Below are 27,435 nucleotides of genomic sequence, written 5' to 3'. Positions count from 1 at the left end.
AAATTTAATTGTTATAATCTGTTTTATGTATTAGTAACTTTATTAAATAGTTCCATGTAAATAAAAACGTATGGCCAGGTGTGGTGGCTCACACCTGTAATCCCAAAACTTTGGGAGGCCAAGATGGATGGATCATGAGGTCAAGAGTTCGAGAGCAGCCTGGCCAACATAGTGAAACCCTGTCTCTACTAAAAATACCAAAAACTTAGCCAGGCATGGTGGTGGGCTCCTGTAATCCCAGCTACTTGAGAGGCTGAGGCAAGGAGAATCACTTGAACCTGGGAGGTAGAGGTTGCAGTGAGCGGAGATCACAACGCCACACTCCAGCCTGGGCGACAGTGTGAGACTCCGTATACAAAAAAATACATACATATATATATATAAATTTACATGTACATCAAGTCTTAATATAAAAATAATAGAAATGATTAATGGAATTTCAAAATCTAAGGAAACAACAATACTTAAGGAGAAATCAGAACTTTATAAGTTGACACATATGCATGTATATTACACCTTAAGTTCTTAAACTTGGCTGAACTGAGTTTGAATCTTGGTACTTACTAGCAACTTAATTTCCCTAAGCTTCAGTTTTTCTTTTTTTTTGAGACAGAATTTTGCTCTGTTGCCCAGGCTGAAGTGCCGTGGTGTGATCTTGGCTCACTGCGACCTCTGCCTCTTGGGTTCAAGCAATTCTCCTGCTTCAGTCTCCCAAGTAGCTGGGATTATAGGCATGCGCCACCATGCCTATATTTTTGTATTTTTAGTAGAGATGGGATTTCGCCATAATAGCCAGGCTGGTCTCGAATTCCTGATCTCAAGTGATCCACCTGGCTCTGCCTGCCAAGGTGCTGGGATTACAGGTGTAAGCCACCATGCCTGGCCAGCTTCAGTTTTTCAACAGAAAAATAGAGGTAGGAAAAGGACTTACCTAAAGTATTATAATTAGCCCATGAGATAAAGTATATTTAGCATTTAACACAGAAGTTGGTGCATAGTAAATGCTCAATAAATGTAAACTAAGGCTGGGCGCGGTGGCTCAAGCCTGTAATCCCAGCACTTTGGGAGGCCGAGGCGGGTGGATCACGAGGTCAAGAGATCGAGACCATCCTGGTCAACATGGTGAAACCCCGTCTCTACTAAAAATACAAAACATTAGCTGGGCATGGTGACGTGTGCCTGTAATCCCAGCTACTCAGGAGGTTGAGGCAGGAGAATTGCCTGAACCTAGGAGGCGGAGGTTGCGGTGAGCCGAGATCGTGCCATTGCACTCCAGCCTGGGTAGCAAGAGTGAAACTCCGTCTCAAAAAAATAAATAAATAAATGTAAACTAGTTGACATTAGTTGATTTTTAGCCAATCTTCTTTCTATATTAGAAATGAAAATTTTGGCTAGGCATGGTGGCTCACGCCTGTAAAACCAGCACTTTGAGAGGCCTATGCAGGTAGATCACTTAAGGTCAGGAATTCGAGACCACCCTGGTCAACATGGTGAAACCCCGTCTCTACTAAAAATACAAAAATTAGCCATGTGTGGTGGCAGGTGCCTGTAATCCCAGCTACTCAGAAGGCTGAGGCAGGAGAACTGCTTGAACCCAGGAGGTGGAGATTGCAGTGAGCCGAGATAGAGCCAATGAACTCCAGCCTGGACAACTGAGTGAGACTCTGTCTCAAAAAAAACAACAAAAAAGAAAATTTTACTCAATATTTCTAGAACTGCTCAATGGTAAAGCTATTTTGAATTTCTTTAAATTACTTTATATTCCTAGACATTTGAACTTTGAGAATTACTTGCTATCATGGTAACTGCTAAAAACCCAATGCTCACTTTCAGAAGGACATGAGGAACCATGCTCCTAATCAAGAGTTTATATAGTCTGTTTGGAACTATATCATGTATGACACGTATCAAACAACACACTAAAGGGCTAAGTTAGTCAGCTAATCAAGTCGCAAAATTAATAACATATATGTAAACAACTCATTATCACAACAAATATTTTTAAAGAATAGCAATAAGGAAATAATACTCCTATATTTAATGAGTGAAATGTATTGTTATCATACACAGGTATTTTCTAAAGTAGAATTTTAAGATGTACAGTATTCTCTCCTTTACTACTATGAGGGGTAAGAACTAAAGTAAAATTAATTTTACCTTTGTCCTACTCTATAATCTTACCAATATATTAATATATTTTACAATTGTAGAATTAGGTATTAACCTAATTCACCCTTGCCTAATTTCTTTTACCTTCAACTAAGAAAATTAAGACAAATCTGGACTTAGAAAAATGTAATATTTAATTTTTTTTTTTTTTTTTTTTTTGAGATGGAGTTTTGCTCTTGTTACCAAGGCTGGAGTGCAATGGTGCGATCTCAGCTCACCGCAACCTCTGCCTCCTGGGTTCGGGCAATTCTCCTGCCTCAGCCTCCCAAGTAGCTGGGACTACAGGCATGCGCCGCCATGCCCAGCTAATTTTTTGTATTTTTAGTAGAGACGGGGTTTCACCATGTTGACCAGGATGGTCTCGATCTCTTGACCTCATGATCCACCCATCTCGGCCTCCCAAAGTGCTGGGATTACAGGCGTGAGCCACCGCGCCCGGCCTAATAATTAAATTTTAAAACAGGTCCATCATGTTGAATAAAGAAAATATAATTATTGCCATATCATTCAAAACACATAACCTTCATTAAAAATGGAAATTTTTACATGAAGATAATTTTGTACTTGGTGGCTGATTTAAAAGTTAAAACATTAATAAAAGAATATTGCACAATGTGGTAGGTAATAATGTCTAACACAAATTTTGTTTATATTAATATTATATATAATTAAAAGATAATTTTAAGCCAATTTTCTAAGTTTCATGCAAACTTTGTAAAAGACTAATTCAACAAATACTTTAGTGAAATAAAATGTGATGTTCCTTAATACCTACAAGTTCCCTTTAGAGCTGTTTCTACATTATTTTTTAAAAAGTTCTAACATAACTAATCAGTAACATAGGTTTCATAACTGCAAACTGTGCACTAAATTAGGAACATTATAATGGTAGTTACAGAACCCTACATCTTAAAAATGTTACTCCCAGTTTACCTGTTTCATCATTATTATTCATAATCATACTTCACATTCCAAAATCTGCTTTTACCCAGATTATAAATTAGAATTGCAAATGAACTACAAGAGTTTATTCATAATTTATAACTTTCAATGCTAATAAATACAAAATTAATTTGTGTCTACCAGCTGAAGATATAAAAACCCAAATTAAAGAACAAAGAGCCTAACTCCTTTAGACATTTCCCAGCATTTTAATTTTCTTTAAGGAGACTAAGACATTCCTCCTCTGCACAATGATACTTATTACATATCAGAGGAACCTCAACGGCAATATCACAATTCTATAACCACTGAAGTCATACACATGCCCAATAAAATTCCTGATTTCAGTAATCTTATTCCACATTTAAAAAGACTCAGTAAAGATCAGGAAGACTAAAGGCTCACAAAAGAAGAAAGGAAACTGAAATAGGATAATCAGGATGGGAGAAGGGGAGGAGAATATGACAAGAGGCAACAGACAACAGTAAGGAAAAAAATGTTGCAATCAAGAGACAGAGGACTGGCCTGCCTTTGAATATCACTCCAGCTACATCTTAGTTCTTGGTCTTCATCCACTGTCAACAGCCATTCTGGCTGCATTTCTGAACTGGGCTCTCATGGAGGTGATACATTCACCAGCCATCTTTAGGAAGGTAAATGATTAATTGCACTGTTTTCCCACTGCTGCAAGGACAATGAAAGGGAAAGTAAACTTGTGCACCTCATTTCATATCTAGTTGTAATTTTCCACACAACAATAAACAGAAACACATACTTCAAGGTTATCAGGCCTTTCTTTTTTCCGTGTGTGTGTGTGTGTGTGTGTGTGTGAGAGAGAGAGAGAGAGAGATGTGGCTGTGTGCTTTCATTAAGAGACTTAATGCAAAATCAAGTGACAATAATTTTAATGTACCTTAATCTTCTAACCACAAATATTATAACATGGAAAACTTAGTTTTCTCTGAACATCCCATTAAATTATAAATAAAAAAGCAGTGTGATTTAAAATTTCCAGACATGAAAATCAACAGCAGGAAAATTTTAATTACAATCTTATGTGAATACCTCTAAAGCCTACAAAGCAATTCCACTTTGAGACCTCCTTACCCAAGTCACAGCACAGGGTGGTTTCAATATCAAAGGTTTAAAATAAAGGATTATGGCAATTTTATTTATTTGCCTTTGCAATATGACAAAAAAGAGGGGAAACACACTTTTGTGTGTTAGTGCTATTAAACTTAGTTAATTCACTTCCAAAAGACCTCAAGAAATGAGTAATTTTACAAAGATAATTCTAAAATGGAAAAGTACAAAGTCTGTGTTTTTGCAGAGTTGTATAAAGAAGTTGAGCACACAGATTACAGAGAAATTATTACAGATATATTTCTTAACCCACCTGCTATCAGGTCATCAAGAGTGTCGGTAAGCGTCTGAGCTGGAGTTGCAACCATTAGTCCATCTGGTTCTTGAACTAACAGCCCCTGATCATGTCCAGTAATAGCAATCTGAGGCTGTCCTACCATCTGCTGATTACCTGATACTTTCTGAAGTTCAAGAGAATTTGTTCCATTAGAACCTAAGTCACTGGAAAAGTTACACTGTGGAGATGATAAAGGCTGGACTGGGACAAAATCAATCTGTTCTGCCGATGGTGGAGATTGTTGTTCATCATCAACATCATTATCTTTAAATAAGATTGTGTCAACCTGAGGTAACTCTGAAAAGTGATCCTCTGGGAGACTACCATCTCCTTCCCCTTCTGGGAAGACTCCTCTATGAGAGCACTGCTGGTGTAGAGATATTGTGTCTTTCTGACCTTTGGTTTCCAAGTATTCTTTGGTAAATTGCTGCTGTGTTTTCATCTGCAGCTGCCTTTCCACTTTCTGCAGTTCTTTTAATATTTTCTTCTTCTTCTGGACTTGCTCTTCTCTGTTCTTTTTAAGTTCTTCTATCTTATCTTTGTTCAGAGGTTCACCTTGAATTAATTCCAGTGACTTAAGCTGTGCTTTTTCAATAGCACTAATTCTTTGTCCCAGTTCATTCAGCTTGCCTTCAGTCTCCTCTACTATGCACTCCAAAGGCTGGTATGGGTGAAAAGATGGCAGTAGGTCCTGATCTGCTACCTGGAGGGAACTGGACTTCTGCTTGGATGTACCTAAGCACATGAAAAATGTTTGAAAAAGTGCCATGCTAAAAAAAAAATAAAAATAAAAAAGAAAGAAAAAAAAGAAGAAAAAAGAAAACCAGCCTCCCCTCCCACACACACAGACCTCCCTCCCAAAACCCTTATAACTAATGTTACAGAATGAATGTTCAGAGTCATACCAGGGTCAGGCAGGTTAAAGATTATACTCATCTATTTCACACAGCACAAACTAGGATGCTGCTAATTCAAAAACTGTGAAGTTTAAAAAATCTACTCTTTAGGATAGAAAAATTTTAGAAATTAAGTCAGGGGCAGGGAAAAGGAAAACAAAGATGCAAGAATCTCAAAATTCTGCTGATTAGATTGGACTTTTTAAAGAACACCAAATCTAGAGCAGTTATCAAAATCATGTTGAAAATACCAGAAATGTTAACTACCCATTTAGAACAATCGTTCTTTTAGCAATATTAACTCTGCAAGCAATGCAAAGTTAATGCAAAAGACCAAAACTTACAGATCAAAACAAGGGAAAGTGCTTTGCAAATAGTCAAAATATTTTTCTTCTTATATTGAAATATAATGTGAAATCAGTTTTTTCAAGACATGTCTTCCTAAAAATCTCCATTAAATATACCTTTGACACGTTTGTACCGGAACATTGTTAAACTTACTACACAAAGGACAACTTGCATTTAAATGAACACTTCAAGTAAATTCTATCTATGAGAGAAACAATAAATGATCCTAGGAGAAAAATCAGACTTCCCATTTAGGCTTACTCATACTGACAGTATATGTTAACAAACAATGGCATTGCATATTATTTTAAGGTTTTAAATTACACTTAAGCTACATCCTTCCTAACAAATCAGCTCAAAACTATCAATATTAATAATCCCAACATATGGACATAAAATGAAGGACACATATTTTTTGATGTATGATACCTACTCTGAGGCAAATCCAAGGCTTAATCTTGTTTAGAAGTAGGACTATTCAGCAACAAAAAGGAAAAAACTACTGATTCATGCTACAACATGGATGAACCTCAAAAACATTATACTAAGTGAAAGAAGCCAGACACAAAAGGCCACATAAGTGCAATTCCACTTATATCACATCTACAGAGAAAAGGCAAATCTATAGACAGGGACAGTAGTGGTTACCTGAGGTTACAACAGTGAGAAGGAGGATCAATTGAAAACAGGCATAAGAGATCTTTTTGGGGAGATGGAAAAGTTCTAAAACTAGATAGTGACAACGGTTACACAACTCAATAAATCTACCAAAATTCACTGCACTGTACATTTAAAACAAGTGAACTTTATGGTATGTAAATTAAATATAAAGCTGTTTGAAAAAAGGAAAGAGCTGGGTAAAAAAGTAATCTATTATTTTGAATTGTAGTCAGTATATATGAAAAATATAGGTAATTTGGGAATTTTTCTTTTTTCTTTTTTCTTTTTTTTTTTGAGACGGAGTTTCACTCTTGTTACCCAGGCTCGAGTGCAATGGCACGATCTCGGCTCACCGCAACCTCCGCCTCCTGAGTTCAGGCAATTCTCCTGCCTCAGCCTCCTGAGTAGCTAGGATTATAGGCACACGCCACCATGCCCAGCTAATTTTTTGTATTTTTAGTAGAGACGGGGTTTCACCATGTTGACCGGGATGGTCTCTATCTCTTGACCTCGTGATCCACCCACCTTGGCCTCCCAAAGTGCTGGGATTACAGGCGTGAGCCACCGCGCCTGGCCTCGGAATTTTTAAAATAAAATCATCCGTTGTATTCAAAATGATTCTCAAGTCCAAAGGAAAAAAGGTCATTCAGAGATATAAAATGTTCTGAATTGCAAGGGGGTGACAAAACTACTGAAGAAAAAAAAAATTAGAGCTCATCTACTTTTTTTGCTAGAATAGAGATCTCAAAACTGCAGGTAGCTCAAACACATGCAACATGTGTCATTACTAATAAAGTCTAAGTTTTTCCCCTATATACTCTTTTTAATAGGTAAGATGACCATAATTTCAATACCACTGCAATCAATTTCAGAGGCTTATTCCTTAAATTGCAAAGCACATTGTCTATATTCAATTTTATATTCATATATATAAAGAGATGGGGTCTTGTATGTTGCTCAGGCTGGTCTTGAACTCCTGGCCTCAAGTAATTTTCCAGCCTCAGCCTTTCTCAATTTACATTTCTATCTGAGCAAAATGATAGAAAAAGACTATTCTTTCAGAGCAAAAGCTATTAGATTTGTGAGCTAATTTTATTACTACTTTCCTAATACCACATAGGAGTCCCTGTTTTGATTTACAGTATTTGTTTAAAGTGCCTAATGACAACAAGGAAGGCAAATGGTCACAAATAGCAATGTACAAATCCACAACAATAACAAGGAAATATTCAGTCATGTAATAAATTCAATGACATCACTCAAGTACATTTAGAAGTTCTACAAAGACTGAATGGTCCTTTAAACATCCATTAGTTTCAAAACACCCTTGTATAGCTACTAAGTAATTTATATTTAATATTCAGGAAAACTAGGTAAGAGTCTAACACTAACCAGACTGGTTAGTAATTGTGTTATGACCCTGCTGGACATTCACAGATTTAAAATCTTTATAAATAGTATAATCCAAAATAAGAGTAGAATTTTGAGGACAGTAACAGATAGGAATGGCCCTATCTTGTTAACAAATAATATGCAAGAAGCATGGAACACAAGATTACTAAGAGTAACTTATTTAACTGAATAGACAAACTATAAGCCCAGAATGTCTATAGCATTAAAAATGGAAGATGGCAAAAATGATGTCTAAAAAGTGGTTCATCTCAAAATAGCCATTGGCTGACTGTCTGTAACCATGGAGTTAGTGGAATTACCTAGATACACGTCAAAGTACTAACAGAAGCTATAACATCAAGAATAAAACAGATTGAAAAAGATAATGTCGCCTAATTTTTCCTGGAAGCTAAAGCAGTATCTACACTTCCTGGGTAGAGATTATGACAAGTATTCTTTTAGCAACAAAATTTTCAATAGTAAGCAGTATTATAAGATACCAGAATATAAAAAGAGTTCTATCTCCTTCAAACATCGTACATTGTCAGATACAAAGAAATCTATTCACCATTATCAGTGAATGATATCATAAAGTACTATTCAGAAATATAGGTGGCCAGGTGCAGTGGCTCACACCGGTAATCCCAGCACTTCGGAGACCGAGGCAGGTAGATCACCTGAGGTTGGGAGTTCGAGACCAGCCAGACCAACATGGAGAAACCCCATCTCTACTAAAAATACAAAATTAGCTGGGTGTGGTGGTGCATGACTACAGTCTCAGCTACTTGGGAGGCTGAGACAGGAGAATTGCTTAACCTGGAAGACAGAGGTTGCGGTGAGTTGAGACTGCACCCATTGCACTCCAGCCTAGGCAATAAGAGTGAAACTCCATTTCAAAAAAGAAAAAAATATATAGATAAAGTCACCATTTCATCTTTTTCGTTTGGTTTCTGTCCTATTCCTTTGCCTCTCATTTTCCCTCCATTAACAAAACTAGAAAAGGTCTGTAGTAGTAGACACCAACAAATGACAGCTTAAACATCACCTTTATTTTTTATTGGCAGAGAAGGAATGAGGTGGACATATATTTGCCAAATATTTAGTTTTTTATTAGAATAAGCTTAATTCTATCAATCATTTTTGTGTCTAAAATAATTAGTGCATTGTACAATAGAAAAATAATGGTCAATGGAAAAAACACATGATATATAGGAGGATCTAGAATAGATTCTATATTTCCTTACTTGGTTTTATCTATAAAGCTTAAATCTTGTTCTGCAATTCCCTTGCTTACATCATCACACAGCACCCTAGTAGAATGATTTTTAAACAGCATTCCCAACTGGGTCTCAAATAGAAAATCAGGTTGAAAAAGTACACTGAAAATAACACAGTGCATCAAATGTAGTAGAGTGTTTATTATCCACTGGAATTTGTTTTGATAAACAGATGTATGATGTGTCCTGGGTGTCAATATAAAATGTTTCTGTGAGATACAGCAAGGTTTCTCTTCAAACAGCCTAATTCTTTTCTTTTCGTTTTTTCTGAGACAGAGTTTTGTTCTGTCGCCCAGGCTGCAGTGCAATGGTGTGATCTCAGCTCACTGCAACATTCACCTACTGGGTTCAAATGATTCTCCTGCCTCAGCCTTCCAAGTAGCTGGGATTACAGGCATGTGCCATCATGCCCAGCTAATTTTTGTATTTTTAGTAGAGATGGGGTTTCACCATGTTGGCCAGGCTGGTCTTGAACTCCTGGCCTGAGGTAATCCACCTGCCTCTGCCTCCCAAAGTGCTGAGATTACAGGCGTGAGCCACCGTGCCTGGCCAGCCTCATTCTTTAATACTCAGTACTCCCTCCGCTCTTTCTTTTTCTTTCCTTCTTTCCACTTTTACTACATGCCCAAGCAGACCACAGCACCAATAGCATTATCAGCACCAGCTCATGCTCCTTTCCTTATTTAAGAAAAGACTGGCCTTCTAGCTTACCGCAGACGACCCCTTTTCCCTCTCCCCTCTCTTCCTTATGTGCCCACCTTAACTGAGAAAAAGTTTAAATGTCTAGACAATCAAGTCTAGTTCAGATTGTACGGCCTGACCCCAGCCAACGGGGAAAGGGCACGAGAGCAGGATTTGCGTCAAGAATAAAAAAACTTGCGCTCTTCTTTGTTCTATGTGCTGCTCTCATGGTAATGTGAGGGGCACCCCTCTGTGCAGAAGTAAGTTTGTTTTGCTAAGAAATCCTTTGCCTTAGTGCTCATTTTCCTTATGACTCCGAGCTTTACCTATAACAGTTTCTTATTGTGGTCAGTCAAAAATGAAAGCCACTAGAATTGACTCATTTTTCCTTTATGTCTAAATATTTGTCTCAAAATTTCCCAAACTAATAGGACACATTACACAGCTTTAACACAGCAATCTCTTAACCAAGGGTGTCCAAAGAAACAGCATCTGTGTTACATGTTAAGAGATTAATTCAATCTTCTTCCTTTTACTATAAGAAGTTATATGTTAAAAGAGATTACCAAGTTTGGGCATGTGTAAATTCATATAGGAATGATTATATAATGGAAAGTGACTAAAGAATATTAGCAGTAAAGTTTCCAAAGGAATACTCAATACTATTCATTGTATATACAATTTTTCTATGTAAGTTTAATGATTTGATAGAAAAATATGAGAACTTTTCATGTCACCAACTCCAAAAAACAACTCTAACATATAAAAGCAGCATGCTAATTTAATTCTTACTTTACATTTACACTCAGATATCCTATCTCTTTTCCAGCATTCTGGAATGCTACTTCTTAATTACTTTTTTAAAACATCTCTTTAATCACAATGTCTATCTTAAAAATTCTTAAGAATTTTCTTCTGCCTTCAAAATAATCTATATTCTTAGCCTAGCACTCATTAATTTATTCAATAAGTACTTGAACATCTATACAGCAAAGCATGGTGGACCATATAAAGATGAGCAGTCTGAGGGGAGATGATGTTCCAAATAAATTCTTATATAGGGACTGTACAAAGATTTTCATCAAAGCATTGTTAGTAGAAGTGAGAAAATAGAGGCAATGTGGATATTCATCACTGGGAGAAAGGACACGTAAAACATGGAAGATACACAGGGTAAAGCACTATGCTATAGATATAAACAATCTAGAAATAGACATGTGGATAAATCTTAAAAACAGTGTTCAGTAAACAAAGGTAAAAAACAATTTGCTGAGATTAGCTCCTTTGCTTCTTGGAAATCCACAGCCAATAGTGATGTGACCGTGTCTGGTGGTGAACCTACCCTGATACATGACTTCTGCACAAAAAATGCGACCAAACATCAAGGCTAAAGCAATGTTTATAAAGTTTTATGGTATAAGTAGGGGGAAATGAGCTGCACAAACCTCAGCATATTTTAAATCTGTTGCTGTCATCATTAACATTATGTGATATATAAAAGTTAAAATTTACTTTTGTAAATAAAGTTTTTGGTTTGTTTAAAAAAAAAATGGGATCTGTACCAGAATACTATTTATGTAAATTAAAAATACAAAGTAATGGCTGAGTGCAGTGATTCACACCTGTAATCCTAGCATTTTGAAAGGCCGAAGTGGGCAGATCACTTGAGCTCAGGACTTTGAGACCAGCCTGGGCAACATGTCAAAACCTGTCTCAACCAAAAATACAAAAAATTAGCCAAGTGGAGTAGCAGGGCGCCTGTAGTCCCAACTACTTGCAAGACTGAGGCAGGAGGATTGCTTGAACCTCAGAGGTTGGGGCTGAGGTTGAAGGAGTGAGTTGAGATCACACCATTGTACTCCAGCCTAGGTGATAAAGTGAGACCCTATCTCAAAAAAAAAAAAAAAAACATACATACATACATACACACACATACATATGTATACACACACATTTATATATATATGTATGTGTGTGTATGTATGTATGTGTATGTGTATATATATATATATATATATATACACATACATATATATGTGTATACACACACACACACACACACACACAAGCATATATACACACACACACAAGTGATCTTCTCACTAGAGTCACCCTAGCAGCCGGGACTATCATGTTACATGTGCCACCATGTCTGGTTAATTTCTGTACTTTTTTGTAGAGATAGGGTTTTGACAAGTTGTCCAGGCTGGTCTCAAACTCCTGGGCTCAAGTAGTCTGCTCACCTGGGCCTGCTAAAGTGCTGGGATTATAGGTGTAAAAGCCACTGTGCCTGGCCCTAATTTATTTTTTTTTCCTGAGACAGAGTCTAATTGTCACTCTGGCTGACTGCAACCTCTGCCTCCTGGGTTAAAGTGATTCTCATGCCTCAGCCTCCCCAGTAGCTGGAATTATAAGCACGCACCACCACACCTGGCTAATTTTTGTATTTTTAGTAGAGACAGGGTTTTGCCACGTTGGCCAGCCTGGTCTCAAACTCCTGTCCTCAAGTGATTCACTTGCTTCAGCCTCCCAAAGTGTTGGGATTACAGGCGTGAGCCATCACATGTGGCCTATATTTTCTAAATAATTATTTTCTTTTCTTATTTAATTTTATTTATTATTTTTGCGACAGAGTTTTACTTTTGTTGCGCAGGCTGGAGTGCAATGGCATGACCTTGGCTCACTGCAACCTCTGCCTCCTGGGTTCAAGCCATTCTCCTGCTTCAACCTCCCAAGTAGCTGGGATTACAGGCAGCCACCACCAAGCCCAACTAATTTTTTGTATTTCTAGTAGAGACAGGGTTTCACCATGTTGGTCAGGCTGGTGTTGAACTCCTAACCTCAGGTGATCCACCCACCTCAGTCTCCCAAAGTGCTGGGATTACAGACGTGAACCACCATGCCTGGTCAATAATTCTATTTAGTATTTCCAAAGCCAAAGTTACTACAGTCCTCTACAGAGTGTAGCCAAATAAAAACAAAAAACAAAAATCAAAACCAAAAAACAACAAGAACAACAAAACAGAGGCATTTAGCTTTAAATATTTGACTGAAGGTTAAATACCTGCTGATTATGATATTTATGAATACATGTTTGATTTTTAATTATTAACATTAAAAACAGCAGGAAAATTTTGAATAGCTAAGTGTTCCATGAAAAACTGCTAGAATTAGCTTACGTCAGAGAAACTACAGATATTTCATCTCTGAAATTAATAGCTTAGACTTGGCAAAGGCCCCTGATACTTTAAATTACTAAAATTGGTATAATTTGAAAGAAGCTTCTGCTTGCTGCTGTAATAGTCAACCCAAACCAACTTTTCATAAATCACAGTGTTATAGGTATTAATATACACTTACATACCTTATTGTTATTTCAGTATCTAGGACTCGATCATATTCTAAATGAACTATGTTCGTAAGTTTCTTTTTATATAGTTTTAAACATCCTACATATTAACTATTTTCTTTATTTCAGAGAACTCAGATATTACAATTATACATAATTATCAAGTGAAGGTACATTTATCCATGAAGGTACTTTTCACTTACCAATGTAAAGACAGCAGAAAAATATCAGAACTCATAAACTTGAGTTTTTTAAGTAGAATACTCTCCTTCTTAATAGTCATTTGGATGTTACTTATATATATTTTATTTTGATGGTTATTTGTCCAGATTCACAGTGACAGATGATAATCTACTATATTCAGCATTGCATGAATGAAACTGAATGTAATTCTTAAACTTCTCACTCATTATCTGAATCAATGCTATAAAGACTTAACTAGATAGCAAACATACATTTTCGTTCTTCATATACTAATGGATAGCTAAAGAATTGTCAAATGAAAAATGAATGTCTGATAAACTTGGTTACTTTAATATAATCAAGAACTTGGCTTGTTTCTTAAGTACTTTCATCTATGTGAGACGAAAGCTACATCTATCAGTATGTTAACAGGAAAATAATAAAAAGTCATTTTTCCTAACACTTTCGTCTTTTTGGTTTTAGACAGTTAGACTATTTGCATTTGTCAGAATTATCTAACTCAATTAGCCATGGGTACACAGTGACTCTGTACCACTAAAGTACGTTTCTGGATTTATCAATTAGGTAAAAAAATACCCATTTTAAGAAAAATAATTCAATAACTAACCTTTTTGGACCCCTAAAAGGGCAGGAGAGTTCTCCTGTGAAGTTCTGTCAGGTTCCTGGGGAGGTACAACCATGGCAAGCGTATGCATTGGTACACGTGGAACCTAAAAAGTCAACTCAGAAGAAAATCATCTCAGATCAAAGAGTAAGACAAAGGCTCATAAATGAAACAGATATCCTGTTTTAGGGTATCTTCATATACCACCAAATGCACTTTTGTTTCCTAAAGCTTTTTTTTAAAAAAAGCTTTCACCAAGCAATAATTTTTGAGACTATTGATCAGACAGTCAGGCAATCTACAAGTAGTCAATGATTTTAAGCTAAACAGAAATAATATAACTTCCTTGCTTAATAGAATGGCTTGCTGGTTCCAATTATAGATAGGGGTACAATTCACATATTCACTATCCAGTAGCCAGTTTACTCTTGTTCAAATTCTACGTGGATCAAAAGAAAACAAAAATCTAATATATTTCTTCAATGGGGGTATGCTAGCAGTTCTCAGGATGACTTCGTAGAAAAGAATTTAGGATTTCACCAATTTAATATTCTTAGTAAAATCTCTGTATTTTCTGCATAATTTAAGATGGGTTTAAAAGTTACTTTAATGAATTTTTAGTGCTTATGTTACCTATACTTTCATGGTTAACAAAAGTCACTATCTCTAGGATAATTAATACTACCTTGGGAGGTATTAAGAAAATGCTTTCTTGGCTAGGCACGGTGGCTCACGCCTATAATCCCAGCACTTTAGGAGGCTGAGGTGGGCGGACTGCCTGAGCTCAGGAGTTTGAGACCACCGTGGGAAACAGTGAAACCCTGCCTCCACTAAAATACAAAAAATTAGCTGGCCATGGTGGCGTGTACCTCAGCTACCTGGTAGGTTGAGGCTTGAGAATTACTTAAGCCTGGGAGGCAGAGGTTGCAGTGAGCTGAGATCGTGCCACAGCACTCCAGCCAATCTACAATTAGTCAATGATTTTAAGCTAAACAGAAATAATATAACTTCCTTGCTGAATAGAATGGCTTGCTGGTTCCAATTATAGCTAGGGGTACAATTCACATATTCACTATCGAGTAGCCAGTTTACTCTTGTAAACTGGGCAACAAACCAAGACTCCGTCTCAAAAAAGAAAAAGCTTTCTCTTGATTCTCTTGTTAAAACAAGCAAAAAACCTGAAAAACCTAGTTGTAATAACAACTTGGAATAGTTGTGTTTATATTTGATATTAAGTGGTTTTTAAAAACCACTATTTTCAATAAATAAGGTAATAAAAAATTTCAGTGTACCTTTAAAGGAAACAAATCCTAAACAATTTAGAATCATGATTTTCACAATATGTAACAGAAAATAAAAACCAGCCCATTTTGCTTAAAACTGATTTTAAACAAAAACTTCTAATCACTTTGAAGAATATTTATATTAAAAAATAAGCTCCATTTTACTTTACCTGAGACTGATCTTGAGAAGGAGGGGTGAGCTGAGACACATCTGTGGTGGGAACTGACAGAACATTATTTGGATAATCCAACAGATAAGAAACTACGTTAGTATGGCCACCCTTTGCAGCTTCAATGAGCATTGTTGAACCATCCTGAGAAAGAATTGCCATGACAATTAATTCTTTGTAGTTTCTTAGCAGCTCATATAAAATCAAAACTCATTTGTATTAAATATTAAGCACTAAGACAGATCAAACATATTTTATAACTATATAGGTATTATTTATTTACTAATATATACAAATTATTTCCTATAAAAATGTGTGTGTGTGTGTGTGTGTGTGTGTGTATATTTTTTCCCCCGCTAGCAATGGGGTCTCCTTATGTTAGGCACAAGTGATCCACCCACCTCAGTCTTCCAAAATGCTGTGATTATAGGCATGAGCCACTGTGCACAGCCTATTTATTTATTTTTAAGTAGACTACCTTGAGTCGATGAGTAGGGTCAGCCCCATGAGCCAAGAGTAGCTCAACAACTGCCAGGTGGCCTCCTGCACATGCCAGTGACACTACTGTATGATCATTATTGGCTGTAGCCCTGTTAACATTGGCACCTTTGAAGAAAAAGAAATAAAAATCTTAGCAAAGATTGAAATCAAGCCAGTTCACAATCAATATTATTTTAAAATTTTTTGTGAAAATGTAGATACAAAAAAGTATATAAATTATAAGTGTATAGTTTGAAATTTTTTCACAAAATCAACACACCTGTGTAACCAGCACCCAGAGCAAGAAATAGAACATTATCCACATACCAGAAACCCCATCTTGTGCTCTCTTTCAGTCACTACCCAGCCTCCCAATGGTAACCACTACCCTGACTTCCAAACTGGTTTTACTTTTTGAATTTTATGTGATTGGAATCATACAATGTACTCTTTTGCGTCTGGCTTCTTTCACTCAATATTATATTTGTGAGATTCATCCACAATGTTGCATGAAGCTGTAGTTCGTTCATTCAATATCACTTTTAAAATGGAAAATCTAGAAGACTAAGATTAACAAATATATATAGGTTAATGGAAGCATCAAATAACACCACTGTATATAACTCAAAATGTTTGAAAGACATTTTTGATCTACTTCTACAAAGTGGCAATATAGCCAGGTCTCAAAGTAGAGAAAACAGATTTTCTTAAGTGATGTTTAAGAAACATGTCATTCTTTATATTGTGTATTTTAAGAGTCAGGGGATCTGGATATGCAGAGAAGACAGAATATTATCCAGAAATGTTATCTGAAAGGCTACTTCGTAAGTTGTTCAATAGCTTTGTATAATATGACCTGGAAAATGTCTAATTACAAAGTCTCAATTTCTTAGCTTTCTTTTGATAAATTATTTTTGACCCCTGGAAAAAATAACTTTAGTTCAGCTACCTTTAACAATTCCAAAAGATCTGAACTAGAAAGGTAAGACTATAGAAATATTCATTCTTCCTTAATTCTACCTATTTTATTTAAGAGAAAAATAAGTCAATGGCTAAAACTACTACTGTTAATTTGTCTAATTTTCAGAAAATATTCAGCTGAATCTAATCCTAACTTGCATAAATTAAGTACCTTCTGGGAAAGGTAAAACACAGCAATAAACAACCTGAGATTAGCAACATGAAATTATCTTAAATGACAGGATTATTTAACCTAGAAAGGACATAATCAATGTGTTCCTATTCCTGACAAGCCTGATTATATTCTTAGCAGGTTGTTGTTGAGTATGATTAGGATTCTCTTTAGTAAAGAAGCATAAGAGAACTCCAGAGGTTATCCATCTACTTATTTCTGTGTGGTTGAGGTAAATAGCTTTTACAGACTGTATTATATAAATGCATGCCTTACTTGGCGGCAAAAATGCAATATGAAGAAAATAAACCTAGTTTTATCAAATTCAGAAGAAAACAAATACATTTAAAATGATAAGATCTGGCCAAGTGTGGTAGCTCATGCCTGTAATCCCAGCACTTTGGGAGGCCAAGACGGGCAGATCACCTGAGGCCAGGAGTTTGAGACCAGCCTGACCAACATGGTGAAACCCTGTCTCTACTAAAAATACAAAAGTAGCCAAGTGTGGTGGTGCGTGCCTGTAATCCCAGCTACTGGGGAGGCTGAGGCAAGAGAACCACTTGAACCCAGGAGGCAGAGGTTGCAGTGGGCCAAGATAGTACCATTACACTCCAGCCTGGGCAAAAAGAGTGAAACTCAATCTCAAAATAAAATAAATAAAATGATAAAATCTTACCCTGCATTTTTAATGTCACTAAATGTCAGAAATCTATTAGAATATAAATATGATTTTTATCTTAATAGCATAACACTACCTGAGTGAATCTTCGTTACATTTTTATTATCCTATCCCAGGATGTTTCATCAGCTGCCACAGTATTTCTGACACCATATGAAGAGTTATGCTAAACCAAATGAAACTGCTGACATTACCATTTTTGATTCATCATATGACAACTACATATGGTTAAACTAACACTGGTTCCAAAGCATTTTATTTTTCTGCAGTAAACAGTCTTAAACTAATTCTTCATCAGTTGAATTTTTTTGCCTAAATATATAATTCTAATAATAGAATTTCTAAGGGAATATAAAAATTATAAATAAGAACCTTACAAACTCAGTTAATTCAACTGTACCACAAACAAGTACCACAGTAGCAGATTTCCTCTCTGTCCTCCACCCACATCTCCAGGAGAACAGACTTATCAAAAAGCTGCTGAATATCCACCTAATCATAGTTGGACATTTTACATCTGGCTTTTCTAAGTTTTGGGAGCAACCACATGTTGTTTGGTTAATGAAAACTTAAAATTCAAAATCATTAATAAAGAAAATTCCCAGTAAGCAACTCACAAACTCCATGCTTACTAAATAAAATACAACAATAAAAGGCAAGAATACTTTACTGTATGTAAAGTAGCCATAACATAAGTTGCAACAGTTTAGGATTTTTTTTTCTATAAACTGTAGCCTCTTGGAAATGATAACTTGCTCTTTCTTTACCTTTGCTAATAAGAAACTGCACAGTGCACAAATGACCAGCTCTTGCAGCTTTCATCAAAGGTGTTCTTCCACCTTCAGATTCATGTTCCTGTTAAAAAAAATGGAAAAAATAATCCATCAATACCAAATGTCTAACCAACTATTTAAAAAACTTAGTACCGATAAAATGAGAAATAATGAGTATTTAATATACTTACTCAATGTAGACACTTACACCACCTACTTCAATTCCCCCAATACACAGGATTTTCAGTCCAAACTAGATAATGTAACTTTTTAAGGGCAAGTTCAGTTTTCCACAGCAAATAATAACCATTAAAGATCATGTTTAGTTTGGTTCCCAAAGAGAAATCACTGCATTTTTCTAATTCTAAGTTTTAAAAGATGTTTCCTGACTATTTATCTGGATTATGAAAAAGGAACCTCAGTCCTGTGAAGTGATTAGAAGAATCTTGTTCTTATAGCAGAAGTCAATAAAGGCTCTATAAAAGTATGCAAATGAATCCCTGAGGAAAAACACTATGGTATTTTAGGAGTAAAGGAAAAATAAAGAAGAAAAATACACCAATGTGTAGATTTTTGTTTTAAGTAAAAATTAAATACATGAATAGTCAAAGGCAAAAGATACAAATCCTAATAGCAGAAAGACTGTTCTTTCTAGGAAGTTTGCCAGCAAGAGGAATGAATGATAAAACAGCTTCTAACCATGCATGATATCAAATGCCACTAAAAAGAGCTTGCTTATATGGTGAGTAATACTATTTGTTGGGAGAATTATGAACTCATTACGTTCATCTAAGTATTAAAATGTAGTTTATAAATTGCTTCCTTGAAAAGTTCTCTTACCTATCCCTTCTTTCACTTTGTATGTAAACACAAATTTCTATTGTTCCGGTTCTCTTTTGTTACTAGGAAAAACCTGATAGAGACTGGTGGTTAAGTTAAGGCTTTATTTCAGCTATATTCTTCTAATTAACTCTGAAAATCTAATTAAATCTGAAAATTCTTTAATTACCATATGATCAATTTTAAAAATATGCTCTCCCAATAGAATACAATTTAGTTTATTTCCATGTTAACTATATGTGTTAATTGATCTACAAAAGGCAAAATAACAATGAGAAATGAGTAGACTGTCAACCCAATGGAAACCTCACAGAAAAATGACAGGAATTCTTCCCTAAAATAGGTTTAAAAAAAAAATCTTGATAGTGTAGTAATAACCTGCTTAAAAAAACTACCTTATGCTTTGACTTTTTAATTGTTATACATGTTAATTAAATAAGAATCTTTTAACTCTAGGTTATAGAAAAATGAATATTTATAGATAATGCCAAAATAAATTGGCTTTAGAATAGATCTTGAACTCATATTCAAATTTAGGTAAATCTAACATTCTGGCAATTTGCTTCAAATAAAACAGAATACATATCACAAAGATCTCACTCAGAAAGACCTAGAAAGTTGTTTGTCCAGTTTTTCTATCCAATTTATTTCTGAACTGTCATTACAAGCAACCACATCCTGGAAATAAATTCCCCGTTTAGCAACTTGTTTTTCCCTTCCTGCCTCACAACTGTTGCACATACTGGTACTGGTCTCTCTTCTCTGTAATGCTTTCTCTCCACTAACTCATTTTCATCCTTTACACCTCAAGGAAGACTTCCCTGAACTTCCTGACGAGATAACTCTTCCTATTATGGACATACATCTCTATAAACCAGTCCTTCATAAACTGCAATTACATTTTAGTCTGTGTAAGATAATTAGCTAACCTGTCTCCTCCACTAAATGGTAAGCTCCATAAGAGCAATGATTTTGTCTTTTCTGGCTCGCCACTGTACATATAATGCCTAAAACAATGGAGTGATTAAATATTGTTTAATCATACAGGAAACTAAGCATAACTGAACTCTCAAATCTTCCCTCTCATAGCACTGAGGTTTAAAGTTTTTATTATTTTCTACTAGGTAAATAAGAGAAAGGAAAGTCAATTAAACAAGAAATTAATAGTAGTAGTTAAACCTGAGAGTAAGACATTGATTACGCTATTATTAGAGTAAGACATTGATTATGTTATTATTAGAACATAGTTGGGCATTATTAATGTCACTTATCCTTTCCTTACCCTTTTCCTTTTGTTATTTCTTAAGCCTGGCAGTGACACATATCAACATAATTAGGTCCCATGAGTAAAGGCAAAGACAAACTATTTCGATGCTTTCAGCCCTGATTTAGGATAAACTTTTAAAAATAACTGTTAATTCTGTATATTTAAAATATTATCATAGTTGTTAAAAGACAAGAAATCAGAAAGTGCAGTCTCAATATCCTCACACCAAGTCGTTTCAAAATTCAACATATTAATTCCTTAAATAAAAGGGGTGAAAAGCTATCTATTTTATTTCCTTTCTATAAATAAATATACATTCATTCCTTTGGTTTTGAATAACATAATTACATTTGAAAAAATATTTGATAAAACAATGCCACAACTGTGAATTCACAACATTTTGTGTTAAAATGAATAATGTATATCCCACAACACACAATATTTGCCCTGAAATATCTGACTACTAAATCCTTCTTGTAAAATGGGAATCAGGCTACTCTGGGCACATTCCCTATGGGTTAGCCCTGCTCTGAAGCAAGAAAAAGAAAAAACGAACAAACAAAAAATATGTGTGTGTGTATATACATATATATATGGAAAATCCCCATTATATACATATATGTATGAACATGTATAGGAATACACTGATTCCCATTATATACACATATAATACACTACATTCCCATTATTGATTCCCCTTATATACATATGATAGGAATACATCTGTATAACAGGAATACATATATATAATGGAAACATATATGTATATAATGAGAATCAATAATGGGAATATATATGTATATACATACACGTGTGTATGTATATAATGGGAATCAATGTATATGTGTATATAATGGAATCAAATTTGTATACATCGTATTACTTATGAATACTGGATTTAGTCATATAGCCACTAACTGTTCAATAACAATAAAATTTTAGGATACAACTTGTTTCTAATTTTTTTCCCTTCATAAACACAGAAAATTATTTTCCAAGGCTACAAACTTAAATATTGTGCAGTTTAATGTTTTTCTGTTCTTGAGAACAGCTAAAATAATATAGAAATTACCTATTTCTTGAACATTTGGTAAAATTGTCAACCTTTCCTTGTCACTTTGCATTAGATTTGTCTCCTGCAAACAGCATTTGCTACATTTCGATTCTGACTCTAATTCAGAAGTCTCTTCCCTTAACAATTGAGTTAAATAGGTTTATATTTGTTTTGATTACTATTCTATTTTTCTTTTTTTAAAAAAAGCTTTACTCAGTACCTTTTCCTTCTGAACAACAAAAAAAGACTCTGGCATGGCTTTTAAACTAACACATCCTTCTGAATTTCCTGCTATTGTTTTCTAGAATTTTAGTACTAATTTGGTTTTAAACACTAAAATTCGGGTTTTTAAACTCAAACATTTTATTTGTGGTTTTTTTTTTTTTTTTTTTTGAGACAGAGTTTTGCTCATTACCCAGGCTGGAGTGCAATGGCGCAATCTCGGCTCGCCGCAACCTCCGCCTCCTGGGTTCAGGCAATTCTCCTGCCTCAGCCTCCCGAGTAGCTGGGATTACAGGCACGCCCCACCATGCCCAGCTAATTTTTTGTATTTTTAATAGAGACGGGGTTTCACCATGTTGACCAGGATGGTCTCGATCTCTTGACCTTGTGATCCGCCTGCCTTGGCCTCCCAAAGTGCTGGGATTAGAGGCTTGAGCCACCGCACCCGGCCTTGTATTTGTGTTTTATCAATTTCTTTGCTTACCGTAGTTTCTTGTATCCCACACCTTCCTCCAGGACTCACTTTTCTTCTTCTTGATGTATGTATCTTTTAGTAGTTCTTTTGGCAAGGTTCTGACAGTGGTAAACTTATTTATTCTTTGTAGATTTGAAAATGTTTACTTTTTCCTTTTCTAGAATAATACTTAAGTACAGAATTCTGTATTGTGTTATTTTATCTTGCTATTTTGAGGATATTACTTCCCATCATCTTCTGTAATTTGTTATTGTTGATGAGAATGTCAAAAATTTGATGACTGTTCTTTTGTAGGTAATGCGCTTTTTTCCTCTGGTAGCTTTTAAGGCATTTTTCATCATCCTTAAAGTTCCAGAGGTTCATCTGTTCTGCTTAGTGACAGATACGATTCTTCACTCAAGGATTCGTATCTAGCTACAATGTTAGAAAATTCTCCACCATTATCTCTTCAAACATTTCCTCTCCCCTCCATTTCTATCCTCTCATTCAGGAACTTCTAATAGATATATGGTAGAGCTTCTTACTCTATTCTCTTTCTTTCAGTTTCTTTTTCATATTTTCTATCTATTATAAATATATTTTACTGTATTATTTGTTTTATCACTCACTTACTCATTCACTAGTTTATTCAACTGTGTTTAATATGCTGTTTTACCCTATATATTGAGGTTTCCCCCCAAAATTTTCCTTTGTTTTATTCTAAATCCACCTGTTCTTAATACATAATTATCAGCTTTTGCTTTATTATCTCATATTGTTTCATGGCTTTTGGTCATAGTTTAAAATAAACATGTTTAAAATTCTCAAGATTAAAGTTTATTTCCATTTCCTTGAGTGTGTATTTTATTTTGCTTTTTGTTTGTTTGCTTATATTTTGGCTATCTTTCTTGATACAAGATTTGCTCTTTGGCTTTGTTATTTTTTATTTGAGAAAATTCATTTTGATGGGCATTGTTTTGTTTTGGATCCTTTCCATCCACAAATGTACCCATTCTCATCAGACGTTTTGGAAGTTGCCTCAGTCTGGCTCTTGGAGTCCAATTCAGAGGCAGATGTTTTGCTTCTGAACACTTAAGGTTCTTGTCCCATAGAGATATTTCACTTCTGTTCCCTAAGTCAAGAATGTTGTCCTCCAAGTTTTCAGTTACACAGTTGTCTCTGCTTCTTCCCTCTACTAACAACCATTTGCCAATTTCCCTTTTCCCCTTCTTTTAGTTTTTTTGGGTTTGTTTTGGTTTTTACATACAACCTGGATGTGACAATTTGCTAATTTCTAACCATAACCCTAAATAGTTGCTCAAAGTTTTTTTTTTTTTTCAATCAATTTTAGTTCACAAGTAGGGCAGTAAGATCCCAGTTCCTTGCTTTATCCAAGTAGACTGGATCTACTGACCTACTATATGTGAAATGCATTCATTTTCTATTCTCCTGTACATGTTAAAATCTCAGCCCCCATTGTAAATTTTTTTTTTAGCCCTTAATTCTCCTTGGGACTACAGCTTAAACTGTGGATCCATGCTTCATTTCTAGTCCATGAAGGTCTTTAATCTTGTTTATGGGCACAACTACACAGCTTTAGATTCATTTTTCTATATACTAACAATGACTTTATTTTCTTGACTAGAAGTCATTTGTACATATATTTAAACAACCTGGAGAGAGCTGAAAAGAACTCATTCAATACACAATAACACAGAGAGAGAGAACTTTGCTTAAAAAGAAATGTATTAGGAGTTTTGTGTATTTCGTAGGTAGTTTCAGATTTTTAACAAATTGACAAAATTTCCTGGTTTTAAGTAGTGAAAGTTAACAATATGAATATATGCTATTCCTTAATTAAAAAGTTTGTATTTAAAAAGTGGAAGGTAAGGTCACATTTAAAGTTTATTAAGATAAGGTAATTACTAACAGTTGAAATATATTGATAAGTGGATTACTAGCGCTCATACGCCCCCTAAAAATGTATCTATGAAAAATATGCTACAAGCCTGGGCAAGAATTCAAAGCTGCGGTGAGCTATAATCACACTATTGTACTCTAGCCTGAGCAACAGGGTGAGACCATCTCCCAAAAAAAAAAAAAAAAAAAAAAAACCAACAAAAAAAAAACGGTTCCAATGAATGAGCACTAAGAAAAAATGTGAAATTTCTTTCTATTTGGCTTTACATAACAAAATTTTATTTTAAATTGTTTATTTTGGTTAAAATAAGTTCTCTTAAAAAAAAAAAAAATCACAGCCACAGGGCACCCAAGACATATTTAAGGATTCAACTATACCACAAGGCAATGTCTTTGGAGTTGGAGGGAGGGCATTCTCTAGAGAGAGTGACCAAAATCATAGAGAAAAGGAGGGAGGCTATTGGATACTGTATGTACTAGAGGATTCCGATACTCCTCCATGGGGAGTATGTTCTTTCAACCCACTAGAGTATATTAATCATTACCTTAGTGATCTACTATCACTGATTGGATTCATATCCCTCAGGAGAACCGACATGGCAAAAAGGTTAAAAGGCACTGTTCCTAAGGCTTGTGTTTAGCACGTTTTCTAAAAATCACAAGTAACAGAGAAAAACAAGTTTATTCAATTTGGATGAAGGAAGAATGGCTGATTATAAACCAAAGATGGAAAAAGAACAGAACTCAACAATGATGCAGAATAATCTGTATAGCCTCTAGCAATGTCTCAAAGTGTAAAATATGGAGAACTGGTTGTGAGAATCTCCTGAGATATTAGTTCAAATGCAGACTCCCCATTTCAGATCTACGGAATCTGAACCTGTAAACATGGGGCTGCAAAACTAATTTTTTAAAAAATCCCAAGTTTTGAGACTTGCAGCTAGAAAGACTGACAATTACACTTCCTCTAACAAATCCAGGGAAAAAGAATTACTTTTATCGGAAATAACACTCAGCTTTATACTCTTGATAGGTGCCTGTAATATCATGCAAACTGAGTAGAAGCTCACATGTTCACACCATATTTTGTGAAACAAACTTACTTATTTACTTCAAAATATAATAAATATACCCAGCCTGGACAGTACAGCGAGACCTCATCTCTACAAAAATAAAAAAAAAATTAGTTGGGCATGGTGGCACACGCCTGTAGTCCCAGCTACTTTGGAAGCTAATGAAGGAAGATCATTTGAGCTCCGGATGGGGAGGCTGCAGTGAACTGAGAGTGTGCCACTGCATTCCAGCCTGAGCAACAGAGTAAAACCCTGTCTCAAAGAAAAGAAATAAAAAAACCCAAACAGAATAAATAAAACAGCTTCGTATTTAATAAGCCAATGATAAAGACACTTAATAAGCGTCATGATTAAGAGGGATTTAGTATTAAGAAATTTAGATGGCCTAAGTTATTTGTGATCCAATCACAATTCATTCCTAACTTTAAATTATTAAAAACTGCTCCTGACTTTAAATAAATCTCTGGATTATCATGGATATTAATTTTTTTTGACTTTTAAAACCACTGGGCACAAACTTCACATTTTTTTCCAAAAGAAATGTTTCCTATGAAAAAATATCCACCTTCGCTGGGCGCAGTGGCTCACACCTGTAATCCCAGCACTTTTGAGATGCCGAGGAGGGCAGATCACGAGGTGAGGCGTTCGAGATCAGCCTGACTAACATGGTGAAACCCCATCTCTACTAAAAATACAAAAATTAGCTGGGTGTGGTGGCGCACGACTGTGATCCCAGCTACTTAGGAGGCTGAGGCAGGAGAATTACCTGAACCTGGGAGGTGGAGGTTGCAGTGAGCCAAGATTGTGCCACTGCACTCCAGCCTGGGCAAGAGTAAAACTTCGTCTCAAAAAAAAAGAAAAAAAGAAAAAAAAAAAAAAATATCCACCTTCTAAAAAACCAATTTCAGAATGAGATAATAGGAGACAATTTTAAGAAGAAAATTTTAAACTTCTAGTTTATAGAAATTAGGGCATAAGCGATAAAGTAAATGTTTCACTAAACTCAATTTTTTGTTTGAGGATTATTTTTAAAACAATCCAATATATTAATATCACTCTAAGTCTGAATTTCAGATTTTTGATGAACAAAGTTGAATCAAAAAACTTTATTACTGAGACTTTCTCTCTGCAGTATACTAACTCTCCCAGCAAAGGAGAATGCAAAGGAACTATCTGAATAAGAAAATATATTTTCACCTAAGAGATTTTTTTTTTTCTTTAGGAATACCACTTAGAAAGAAGACTAAGGAAACAAACTACCAGTAATACAAATCTCTTTTTATTGGGACTTCATAATCTTTTTTAATTGAAGAAGATTTCCTTTGTCACCCAGCAGGGTCCTGGAACTTCTTGGCTGGAATCAGATATCCAGAGTTCTGGTTACCTACAACATCTATTCTTTATGTAGTAGCTTACAAGCATCAAAGGCCACCCTCACCTGATGCTTGGCCGGATCTATGCCCTCCAAAATAGTCTTCATGTCCTCCTGCTTGTCCTGTGAAAGGAAAAAGAAGAACTCACGGATCTTATTCCAAAAATGAAAATCACATTTGGCCATGAAGACCTTGTGACTGATACTTGAGATGCTGGGCTTTGTTAACTCAGGATCTTCAACTAAAAAGACTCTCATCTGTAGAGACCATAATATTAGGAGCAGCGTATAAATTTTTTAAGAGGATGGTAATATGGTTTTTTACCAAAAAAAAAAAAAAAAAAAACCTTTAACATAAACCTTAATATATGTAGAAATATTTTTGCAGAATTATTTAAATTCATGCCTTTGTCTCAAAATACAACTAAAGCCACAAAAACAGAGCAACATTAAAAAATATCTAACCAAAGAAAATAATGAAATCAAGAGATTTGGGAATATCAGAAGCTGCAAAGATGGAGGAAAACACTGTACGATAAATAGTTAAACAGCTTTTCCCCTCATTATAAATGTAATTAGGGTTTATACTTTTCAACTAAAACAAAAACCTTCAAAGAACTCGAGTGAAGGAATGTTTGTATTTTCTCTAATCTAGACTCTTAACAAAAGAGAGAAACTATCCAAAGGTGAGACAGGGAAACTCAGAAAACAGTAATAAGCTTTTCAGTCATTGACCAGGGTCAACTAAGTCTCCAAATAAAGAAATGTAGCCTA

At 35.2% G+C, this 27,435-nt stretch overlaps 1 protein-coding gene across 18 annotated transcripts in view; it reads right to left on the bottom strand.

Moving 5' to 3' along the window:
• The window catches only part of ANKHD1 (ankyrin repeat and KH domain containing 1), a 139,487-nt gene that overhangs the window by 48,479 nt on the left and 63,573 nt on the right, over positions 1-27,435 (bottom strand). For 11 of the 18 annotated variants that reach the window (XM_039462116.2, XM_039462188.2, XM_039462347.2 and 8 more), the window contains 6 exons: positions 26,728-26,784; positions 18,454-18,541; positions 15,874-16,001; positions 15,396-15,539; positions 13,946-14,048; positions 4,508-5,266 (listed from right to left, as the gene is read on the bottom strand). In XM_039462116.2, coding sequence (XP_039318050.1) covers positions 4,508-5,266; positions 13,946-14,048; positions 15,396-15,539; positions 15,874-16,001; positions 18,454-18,541; positions 26,728-26,784 — 1,279 coding nt within the window. Of the gene's footprint in view, positions 1-4,507; positions 5,267-13,945; positions 14,049-15,395; positions 15,540-15,873; positions 16,002-18,453; positions 18,542-21,981; positions 26,785-27,435 lie in introns of those variants that run through there. The other 7 variants (XM_039462241.2, XM_074380338.1, XM_003933892.4 and 4 more) reach the window with 5 other exon arrangements.

The sequence above is a fragment of the Saimiri boliviensis genome, chromosome 1 (genome assembly GCF_048565385.1).
Source record: "Saimiri boliviensis isolate mSaiBol1 chromosome 1, mSaiBol1.pri, whole genome shotgun sequence".
NCBI lineage: Eukaryota > Metazoa > Chordata > Mammalia > Primates > Cebidae > Saimiri > Saimiri boliviensis.
Note: the sequence above shows the minus strand (reverse complement) of the source record. Positions and strands in the feature narration are given on the sequence as shown.